We start from the raw sequence: 10,775 nt of genomic DNA, 5'->3' as shown, positions 1-10,775 counted from the left end.
AAATCTTCCATTTATGAGTTAAGACCATGACATATCATCCTCCCAATAGAAGAGGCGGGAGGAAGTGGTGTCGCACAGACGGGCCCCGTCCCCTTGAGGCCCCTGCACCTCGGCTCAGGCCTGAGGGTGACTGCGGCCGGCTCCTCCTGTCTGGTGGCCGGCTCGGGGCTCCAGCTGGCAGGACAGGGTGTAGCTGAGGACAGAGGGACACGTGTGAGTTGAGCAGGAGCTTCAGGTCTGGAGTCTCCCCTGGGATTTCCAAGGAGCTGGAGCCTGGAGCCCCAGCAGCAGGGCTGGAGGCCGCCCCGGGAGCCAAAGGAGAAGGATCCCTGAGGGGCCCCTGAGCAGGCCGCCCTCCCGCCCTCAGCCCTGGGGGCCTCACCTCTCCTCCTCGCTGAGCCACATCCCAGACTGGAACCAGGCCCGGAACGGCTGCTCGGGCTCGATGCGGTACCGATCCGCGGCCACCTGGAGCAGCAGGATCTCGGTCAGGACTCGGTACTCCTGGGCCCGGAGAGAGGACGGGGGCATGAGGAGCCTGGGGGCGGCGAGGCCTTCGGGGGCTGCGCCCGGGGACAGGGGCCCGGGGCTGGTCTCTGACACGTGGCGACCCCCCATCCTGCACACTCCTCCCGTCCCAGCTGGTTCTCAGAGGGGAGCCCACCCGGCCCAGCCCTGGCCAGGTGTCCCTGATGGCCGCGCCTCTGGCCTGGCCAACTGCGGGGACTTTCCCTTTCTCAGGGAACCGTCCCCGACAATGTGACAATGAGGGGATGGAGGCCCGGCGTGGTGCTCCCGGGGACCCCTCTGACAGCCCCAGCCTCCCCCTCCGTGCGGGAGCTCAGAGAGAGCCTCACCTTGTTCTTCTTCCGGTGGTTGACCTCATTGCCCTGGAAAGCAGACAAGCACAGTCCATCGGGGAGAGGCCTCGGGTGCTACTGGGTGCCGCTACCCACCCCCACTCACGCCCTAGGGCCAGGCACACAGGGGCCAGGACACCCCGGTGACAGGCCTGCGATCCAGGCCAGGCCCCGGGTCCAGGGAAAGGAGACCTGGCGGGGAGGGAGCGGATCTGGCGTCCCGGAGCACAGGAGGGGAGGCCAAAGCCTCAGGTGGGCAGGAGATGCGAGGCTCGCTAAGGGCCGCTCAGGCCGGGGACCCTGACGTCACTCGGCCCCCACAGGCTGAGGCCCACCCAGCCTGACCTCGGCCGCTTGGCATTCGGGCCGCAGACTCGATCTCGGGACCCGTGACCTAGGTGCAGCCTCCCTCACTCCTCCCAGCCCTGGGCCCTGGACCCGCGCTCCCAGGGCAGCGGGGAGCCTTTCAGGAGGGGAGACTTGCCAAGGACGGAGAGCTCGGGGCTCGGCTCAGGGGCCCTGTGCTCCCCCACATCAGGACTCTGGCCCCCCGTCCCAGCCCCGGGCCCACGCACCTCCAGGTACTCCTCCATGGCAGTATCCAGCATGAAGAGCTCGGTGAGGAAGGAGCCCAGGAAGGGGACGACACCCTGTGTCGGGGCGGGGAAGGAATGAGGCCCTGCTCTCGGGTCCCCGGGGTCCCTCCCTGGGACAGGTCAGCACCCCGGCCCGCCCGCCCCAGCTCCCACGTGGTGCACACCAGGACCCTTGGGGCCTCCCCTGGGCTCCCCCCCTCACCCTCCCACAACACCAGAGTCCTCCTAAGCGCGTCAAGGGCGAGCTGTAGGACATCGGGGTGTAGGTGCTCCGGGCCCTGCCACCACTGACACATTGTTTCCAGCTGTATAGACCCTCCTCCGGGTCACCTCGAAAGAAGGGTTGTCGAAGCTGTGGCTACGGGAGGCAGAGCTGGAGTTGGACGGCCCCACCTGCCTTGATTTGGGGCCTTCCAGCTCTCCGGGGAGAACCCTCTCCTCTGGGCTCGAGGCCACGGATCCGGGGCTCGCTCACCTGCTGCTGCTGCCGCCTCTTCCATGCTGTCTGCATGTTGATCCCCAGGGCTCCAAGCTTAGCCGGCCGGTCCTGTAGGGCCAAGGACAAGTTCCTCAAGACCGTGATCACCTCGGGCCACTACTCCCACCGAACTTTCTTTTTTCTTTTCTTTTTATGTATATATTTATTTCTAATGCTGTTCATTTTGCCAACATATAGAATAACACCCAGTGCTCATGCCATCAGGTGCCCCTCCCAGTGCCCGTCACCCAGGCGCCCCCACACCCCGCCCACCTCCCCTTCCACCACCCATCTTTGACCTCACACCCTGGACATCGACCAGAAGCAGAGGGTAGCCGCGACGTCCTCCTTCAGCCTCCCGTGAGGGATTCCAGAACAACCTCAGCTCCAGCATTCACTCCCTGTGTGACCTGGAGCTTGCAGCCTGGCCTCCCTGAGCCTGGTTCCTCACTGGGAAAGGGGCGAATTCCAGCTCCCTCCCTCGGTCTCCCGAGGACCCAGGGTCCTATTCCTACCATCCCCGTTGGGGCCCTCATCCCATTCAAACCCCTCGCTGGGCGCAGGCCTGTCCTCTGGGCTCTCCAGTTCGGGAGAGGCCCCCATCGGGACCGGCTGGCGACAGGGAGCGCGAGGGTCCAGCTCAGGGATCCTGGTTGAGCAGCAGCTGCTTTTCCACCCCTGGTGGATTTTCACCCCAGGCTGCGTCCACGTTCATGCCAAAGGCTTCACTCGCCGAAGGAATGCTCCGGGCCAGTCCCTAATTCAGTCACGTAGGACACCGTTGCTCCCACGCCGCCTCTCTTTCTATCCCAACACCTCCCATACTACCTTGAGAAGCAGGTTCCTGCTCTGGGGATTGTCCTGGGAGCACAGTTTTTCAAATGCTTGAATCATCTTCCTGAGGAGAGAGAAAGAAGGCAGGACGGATGTTGGAACACTAGGGTCGGGTTGAGGGCAGACCCTGTGATCTGAGACCTCGAAGGAGTTCAACTGCTGGATCAGGGTTTCCTTGGGTTCCTCTGAGCACTCAGGTCGTTGAAGGACACGGGAGGGAGCTCTTTGGAGGGTCATCCGGTGCATCCGATGCCCTATTAATTGAACAGCTCTGCTTTGGTCAGTTTTGGTTTCAATTGCGAAGAGACTCTAGTTGCTGTCATGTTCGCATCCAAAACCTTGTACCTCAGCTCAGCCCAGACTCCCCAAATGGGGACCTTTGGAGGCATGGTGGCCTCTTGGCCAGGAAGCCTGAGAAAATCCCCTGCCCGCCTGCCCACCCACATCCTGTTGTCATGGATTCCTGCCTCCTAGGAAGTCCAGGGTGACCGAGGAAGCCAGAAAGGACAGGCCTATGGGACATCTCTCATCGTTCATGGTCCTTCTGGAGCAAGGACCCCTCACCTGGAAACTTTGGCCCATGTGTTCTTCAGGCGGTGAATTGAGACACTCTGCAGAGCCGAGAGGATGGCGTGCAGGGAGGAGTAGTTCCGTAAGGTTCGGCAGGCCTGGGGAGGAAGAGCATGAGCTGTCAGGTGGCCAGCAGGAGCCCTGTGTGCTGGAGAGCTGCACTCTGCTCAGTGTCAGTCTCCTCTCCTGCATGAGACGGATGTGCAGGGGCCTACAGAAGGGCGCATGGAGGACCCCCCGAGGAGCCCTGCTGGGGAGAGGCGGCATTTCCCTTCCCTCCAAGGAAAGAGTCATGTGGGAACTGAGCATCCCAACATCAGGCCATGCAAGGGATGGGCAGCATGTTCCCGGGAAGAAGAACTCAGAGCAGAGACTTCAGCCTTGAGGAATGATCAAGGGAAGAGCAGTTGCCAGGCTCAGAAGAGCAGGTCAGCCGGGCCTCCCGTAGGCTGACCTTGGCCACCTTGATCCAGTGCTCCACCACCTCCGCCCTGTCCCGGGCCGTCATGCGTGCGTTGCCAAGGCAGGTGGTGATGACGCAGTTGGCCACGTTGTTGAACTGGGTGACGGTGGCACTGACTGTGCATGTCCGGTGCTCATATCCAGGCTCATTTCTCTTGGACCAGATGGAGCCCAGGCACTGTTGGGGCTGCACCTTCTTGAAAAGATCCTAGAGAATAGGGGGACGCTCGCTCACACAGCCATTGCACATGCAGGATTCATGTCCTACATAGGGGTCCCCTGTCAGAGCCGGGGCTCAGCCAGCACAGAAAGTGGCCTGACCCAGTTAGAGTCCCTGGACTGCCCTCCATTGCTCTTCCCTGAGGGAGCCCAGTGCAGGATGAACGAGGAGCAGGTACTGCCAGGGGGTGGTAGGGGGGCAGGAGGGCCTCTGTACCCTGATCATCCCCACTAACTTCAAGTTACAGGTGGCAGTTTAAGGGGGATCCTCAGGGGGCATCTTCCCCTCCCAGTGTTCATGCCCTGGCCCTCCTCCCCTCTCAGCAGCACATTCTCACAGAGTGGGGGGCAGCCACACATTTGTCTGCCTCCCTGAACTTCGGTTTCCATTAGATGCCTAATAAGTGTGGGGTGCTCGGCCTCCAAGGCAGGTGCATGGTGAGTCGTGGGCTCGGCCGCACACAGTGAGTTGCCCCCGCTGCCCGCCCAGGACCAGGGCCTGCCCCTTTACGTATCAGTTCTGGCTCATGTAATCGACACAGGGACTCTGGGTCAGTCCATCCCATGGTCTAGCTCCACAGTCTGCAGCTGGACAGTGAGAGCAAGGGTTTGAGGAACTGGACAGGGTGAGGTGGTTGGTAAGGGATGGAGCTGAGATCTGGACCCCGACCACACAAGTGCACATCAGGGAAAGGCAGGACTGGGGCAGATGACAGCAGGAAGCAAGCCTGCCCCGGCCCCCCGGCCTGGGCGCCCCGCTGCTCACCGCGTCTATGGAGGTCAACTGCTCTGCCACCAGCTTGGGAGGGAAGGCCATGAGCCCAGGCTGCTCCTCATGCCGCTGGTGCGCGGGGGTTCCCCAGTGGCAGGTGGCCTCTGGGGCTGGAGGTGGCTCCGTCTTTGTGCTTAGGGAAGGAGTGTCAGGCCCCACGAAGGCTGGTGGTGGAACTGACTGCAGTTCAGGACCCGGTACGCGTGAGGAAGGCACCAGCTCTTGTTTCAGGTCTGGAGGAGCCGACGGAGGAGACGCCGGAAGGAGCCGTGGAGCTGGCACTGGGACAGGATAAGGAGAAATGTTTGTCCACAGGGCTGACTTGCCCCATGTCCTTCCAGAAACAGGGCAGAGTCCATGGCCGATAGAGAAACACGCAGCCCCTGAACCCCATCCCAGATAGTCTGCCCAGCTTGCAATCCCCCTTACCCTCTGACTCTGCGTCTGCCTCCGTGAGCTGCAGAAGTTGCCGTGGCATCACGATAATGGGGGCATGGCAATACAGGGCATACAGGTTTGCCTGCACCCAGGACTCCTGTACATCGAAGCAGGCCCGGTGCAGGGACGGCCAGGTGTCCTGCAGATTGCGGTCAGGCCAGGTCCCCGAGATGGGAGAGAGGGTGCTGGGGAGAGTCAGGTGCGGAGCCGCATCAGAGCATGGCCTTTCATGCCATGTGGTACTCGCATAGCACCATTCTTTGTGTAGGGGTCCCCGAGAATGTCCTCAGCATGACTTCCAACCCCCCTGTCGCTGGCCTTGCAGTAGATGACCTGGTCATCCAGAAAACCTGTCTGAGTCTGGTGTTTCTACTTCTCTCTTCTCAATGGCCAAGGGCCTCCTCTACTGCATCCTCCACGCACACCGGATTTGGGGCTTAGGTTTGTGGCAGATTGGTGAGTGGTCTGCTCGCCAAAGCTTCTGTTCTTGGCCCCAGTGGTGTATGGGGTGGTCACTCACCTAGAGAATTGCTGGCCCAGGACTCGTTGGGCTGTGGTGAACACTTGGTAGAGACAAGAAAGGACTGGGTTGATGATGAGGCTTCTGTCCTGGAAGGATGGCACCAAAGACTGTAGAAAATCATCCATTCTCCCTTCTCTGAGCGTCAGCATGGTCCTGGCCTCACTCACGGATAGGGTTGATTGCTTTTCACACCAGAGACACAAGGAGGGGCACTGTAGTCAGCCTCCAAACCGGGAACCACTGGGAAGATCAAGGTCTGGCGCCCCGCCCACAGACTCCCAACCCCTCAGAAAGTTGCACAGGACAAGGGACTCGAGTGCCCACACAGAAAAAGGTTCGAGGCTTCAAAGTACCACTGGTTTTAGAGAAGACATGGTAAAGCATTGGCCACTTCAACACGTTCTGTTAGCCGAGCAACAACAGCATTCCTCTCAACTACTAGCTCTTACGAAGACCAGGATGCCACAGAGTCTTCAGTTACATCCCAACTGCCACGAGAACACAGAGGCCTAGACCCTCAAATGCTGTTCAAGATCATATACATCGCAGGTGAGAAGAGACCAGAGCGTGGGCTGCATGGGGTTTCCCTTAAGCGGATGTGGCTTCGGCTGTCCCTGACCTAGGAGGAAGGCTCAAGGGAAAATTCCCTTCTCCTGCAGGGCCCAAGGGTGTCAGTTTTTTCTAGAGTAGGCTCTGGGCATGCCCTGATCCTCTCTGCGTGTGGATTGACCATGAATGGGGGCCTGCTCTCACTGCAGGCCTTTAATGGATGTGGTTGGTGGCCTGATCCCCTTCTGCTTGTCAGGGGAGATGGAGGAGTTGAACTCTTGGATGAGCACCTCATCCAAGCGTTCCTGGGTGGATCATTCCAAAAAGAGCCAGCTACTGGTGCCAGGAGGCATCAGAGGCCTTCCCCCTCATCTGGGGTTCCAGGTTATGGCAGGTCTAGCAACCCAAACAGTCTGTGGGGACACATAAGGTGCTCCTTGCAGGACCGCAGAGATGGCAAGAGAATGGCATTAGGTCAAAGGCCAGGGCCTTGAGAGTCTGAATGCCTGTGGCAGACGGCCCCATTGATGGAGGCCTACGAAGATCTATCAGGATACAGCTCATGAGCTGTTGGGCCTACAATGATCTGATGTGTTCTGAGAGACGACATGTTATTGAGAAACATATAGGGAGAAACTATGTAAACATTCGATATGAAAACATATAGGATGGCTTCATCCCGCCCTTGCTTTTGTGTTAAATCACCCTCCTTAGTGTGATGATTTGGAAGGGCTCAGAGAAGGTCGGCAGGGACGGTGGAGCTGGCTTCTCCAAAGCATATCTGGGACTAGTAGGTGAAATAATAAAAACAGAAGACAGAAGATACTCTACATAGAAAACCCAAAAGCCTCCACCTCAAGATTGCTAGAACTCGTACAGCAATTTGGTAGCGTGGCAGGGTACAAAATCAATGCCCAGAAATCAGTGGCATTTCTCTACACTACCAATGAGACTGAAGAAAGTGAACTTAAGGAGTCAATCCCATTTGCAATTGCACCCAAAAGCATAAGATACCTAGGAATAAACCTAACTAAAGAGGTAAAGGATCTATACCCTAAAAACTACAGAACGCATCTGAAGGAAATAGAGGACGACACAAAGAGATGGAAAAATATTCCATGCTCATGGATTGGCAGAATTGATATTGTGAAAATGTCCATGTTACCCAGGGCAATGTACACGTTTAATGCAATCCCTATCAAAATACCGTGGCCTTTCTTCAGAGAGTTAGAACAAATTATTTTAAGGTTTGTGTGCAATCCGAAAAGACAGGGGAATCGCCAGGGGAATTTTAAAAAAGAAAACCATATCTGGGGGCATCACAATGCCAGATTTCAGGGTGTACTACAAAGCTGTGGTCATCAAGACAGTGTGGTCCTGGCACAGAAACAGACACATAGATCAATGGAACAGAATAGAGAACCCAGAAGTGGACCCTGAACTTTACGGTCAACTAATATTCGATAAGGAGGAAAGACGATCCACTGGAAGAAAGACAGTCTCTTCAATAAATGGTGCTGGGAAAATTGGACATCCACATGCAGAAGAATGAAACTAGACCACTCTCTTGCAGCAGACACAAAATTGAACTCAAAATGGATGAAAGATCTAAATGTGAGACAAGATTCCATCAAAATCCTAGAGGAGAACACAGGCAACACCCTTTTTGAACTCGGCCACAGTAACTTCTTGCAAGATACATCCACGAAGGCAAAAGAAACAAAAGCAAACGTGAACTATTGGGACTTCATCAAGATAAGAAGCTTTTGCACAGCAAAGGATACAGTCAACAATACTCAAAGACAACCTACGGAGTGGGAGAAGAGATTTGCAAATGACGTATCAGATCAAGGGCTAGTTTCCTAGATCTATAAAGAACTTATTCAACTCAACAGCAAAGAAACAAACAATCCAATCATGAAATGGGCAAAAGACATGAAGAGAAATCTCACAGAGGAAGACACAGACGTGGCCAACACGCACATGAGAAAATGCTCTGCATCACTTGCCATCAGGGAAATACAAATCAAAGCCACAATGAGATACCACCTCGCCCCAGTGAGAATGGGGAAAATTCACAAAGCAGGAAACCACAAATGTTGGAGAGGATGTGGAGAAAAGGGAACCCTCTTACACTGTTGGTGGGAATGTGACCTGGTGCCGCCACTCTGGAAAAGTGTGTGGAGGTTCCTCAAAGAGTTAAAAACAGACCTGCCCTACGACCCTGCAATTGCAGTGTCGGGGATTTACCCCAAAGATACAGATGCAGTGAGACGCCTGGACACTTGCACCCTAATGTTCACAGCAACAATGTCCACAATAGCCAAACTGTGGAAGGAGCCTCAGTGTCCATCGAAAGATGAATGGATAAAGAAGCTGTGGTTTATGTATACAATGGAATATTCCTCAGCCATTAGAAATGACAAATACCCATCATTTGCTTCGACGTGGATGGAACTGGAGGGTATTATGCTGAGTGAAGTAAGTCAGTCGGAGAAGGACAAACAGTGTATGTTCTCATCCATTTGGGGAATATAAATAATAGTGAAAGGGAATATAAGGGAAGGGAGAAGAAATGTGTGGGAAATATCAGAAAGGGAGACAGAACACGAAGACTCCTAACTCTGGGAAAAGAGCTAGGGGTGGTGGAAGGGGAGGAGGGCAGGGGGTGTGGGTGAGTGGGTGACGGTCACTGAGGGGGGCACTCGACGGATGAGCACTGGGTGTTATTCTGTATGTTGGCAAACTGAACACCAATAAAAACAACTTTATTATAAAAAAAAAAACAGAAGTAGAATGCAAAGATCCTCATGGCTTTGGGAAAACAAAACAAAACAAAGCCCTCCAATTCCTCAAAACATGAACTATATCCTGCACCACTCCAACACAGGTGAAGAGTGTCCTCCCACATCCCACGTAGCTGGAGGCTAGGCGTAGAGGTTCAGATCTCTCTGCGGTTGGGCCTGTGGGACACTCATGTGGACACACTAGGGGAGGGCCCCAGCTTTCTCTCCTCATTTGTGTGGGGGCCATATTTCTGGGGTGAGCCCTCTTCCGTTTCTTACCTCAGAGCAGAACCGATCCCTGTTTGTCGGGAGCACCAGATCATTGTCTAGGGAGCTGGAATAGTTGAAGCCAGAGACCATCTCTTCCAAGACCTCCTGGGTGCAGCTCTGCAAATAGAGTGCCCCGTAAATACAGGGCCAAGAGACCTTAGGGTCCTCCCGCGACATCACCCCCAGGGGACACCTGCATTAGAAACCACGTTCTCCTGTTCAGGCCAGAGGGGCAGCTGTGGAGACATCTGGCAAGGAGGAAGCCAGATGAAAGAGGCTCTTGGGCTCATGACTCCCATACTGGGAGTTGAGCTTGGTCCCCAGGACTCCCCTTCTCATCTGCCTGCTATGGCCTGGGGTCTGAACATCAAAGGTGTGTCAGGCTGCCAACAGCTGGCAGCTGGTTTGTGCCCAGAAGGGCATGTTCCTCTCCTCGGTCCCCTCTACACTCGCACACACACATACACACACACACCCAGACACACTCACACACGCATAAACACACAGACACACACACAAGGAGGTGGCAGAGGTGGGAGCCCGCTCAGCTGAGATCACAGTGTGCCTGCTCTCCAGTGGCCTCCCCAGGTTGCCTTGTTGTACCTGTTGAGGTCTCCTGCCACATAAGCAGAAACGTCGGAGAAGAGGGCCGAGCTGACGTCGACAGCTACGTGAACATCTCTCACTCTGGACTCTCCAGAGCCCAGAGCAACTCAAAGTAGGACAACAGCAAGAGGACATCTTGTTCTCTCAACCGTCTCCAGTAAAGTGAGCGGTTGTGGAATGCAGGTGCCTGGTCACCAGAGTTCCAAATCAGTTGCAGGCCTGTCACCAAGGAAGTGACATCACTTTTTCAAGATACTGGGACCTGGGCCCCTTCCTCCAGTCAGCCCTATCCAGAGCCCCTTCTTGGCAGATGAATGCTTACCCCATGCCATCCCCTTAGCTTTACATCATGTGCCAAGAAATGCCATAGACACAACCCACTGAACATGCAATGAGGTCTACCCGTGAGGACACGGAGCTGAATTCAGACCTTTATTTCTGAGTTTTCTCAGTGCTACGTCATACCTAACCCACTGGGTCTCTCAAATAGTTCACAGTTTCCCAACCTGCACTGTGGAGATCAGCCTGGAATCTCCTAGAATCTACTTCCTAGGCACATCACCAGGGGTCTATGCATGATATTTATAAGGCGTGTGGGCTGGTACCCAGTGTATCTGAAGCACAGATATACGGATGGAAGATTGACCAGAAGGGGTGGGATGAGCCATGGAGCACCGCTTGGCAGAGGCCTGGGCTCCAGCAATGGAATATCACAATAGCAGGTTCCTCTGGCCTCATTTCGATGGGCGCACCACGATGTGGTGGTAACGCTCCAGGAGCCAGACAGGGTCTGAGGCTAGGACTTCCAGTAC

General features: G+C 55.7%; 1 protein-coding gene across 6 annotated transcripts; it reads right to left on the bottom strand.

Annotated features, from left to right (window-relative positions):
• Positions 1–8: 8 nt before the first annotated feature.
• Positions 9–10,149, bottom strand: LOC140604012 (ral guanine nucleotide dissociation stimulator-like). 6 transcript variants are annotated; one of them, XR_012007050.1, is made up of 8 exons: positions 9,961–10,149; positions 9,367–9,474; positions 5,750–5,934; positions 5,221–5,414; positions 4,786–5,072; positions 3,793–4,008; positions 2,234–3,436; positions 1,709–2,003 (listed from the first exon to the last, which is right to left on the bottom strand). XR_012007050.1 is itself a non-coding variant. In XM_072774877.1 (7 exons), the coding sequence occupies exons 1-7, from the start codon at positions 2,247–2,249 to the stop codon at positions 115–117; spliced, it is 546 nt and encodes a 181-aa protein (XP_072630978.1). In that variant the 5' UTR covers positions 2,250–3,320; the 3' UTR covers positions 9–114. The 6 variants fall into 6 exon arrangements, 4 of the variants coding, with proteins under 4 accessions (XP_072630978.1, XP_072630979.1, XP_072630980.1 ...); XR_012007051.1 differs by having other exon boundaries at positions 2,241–3,436; XM_072774877.1 differs by lacking the exons at positions 3,793–4,008; positions 4,786–5,072; positions 5,221–5,414; ... (1 more) ...; positions 9,367–9,474; positions 9,961–10,149 and adding exons at positions 9–193; positions 383–504; positions 858–890; positions 1,436–1,510 and having other exon boundaries at positions 1,659–1,814; positions 1,932–2,003; positions 2,241–3,320.
• Positions 10,150–10,775: the final 626 nt, after the last annotated feature.

The sequence above is a fragment of the Canis lupus genome, chromosome 14 (assembly GCF_048164855.1).
Source record: "Canis lupus baileyi chromosome 14, mCanLup2.hap1, whole genome shotgun sequence".
Classification (NCBI taxonomy): Eukaryota; Metazoa; Chordata; class Mammalia; order Carnivora; family Canidae; genus Canis; species Canis lupus.
This window is presented reverse-complemented; position numbering and strand designations above follow the sequence as displayed.

Excerpts from the sequence above, each read along its gene's own strand:
- LOC140604012 (XM_072774877.1), bottom strand. Across the intron at positions 891-1,435 it reads CCATGGAGGAGTACCTGGAG|GGCAATGAGGTCAACCACCG; the intron begins GTGCGTGGGCCC and ends TCTGCTTTCCAG. Across the intron at positions 194-382 it reads TGGCTCAGCGAGGAGGAGAG|CTACACCCTGTCCTGCCAGC; the intron begins GTGAGGCCCCCA and ends CTCTGTCCTCAG.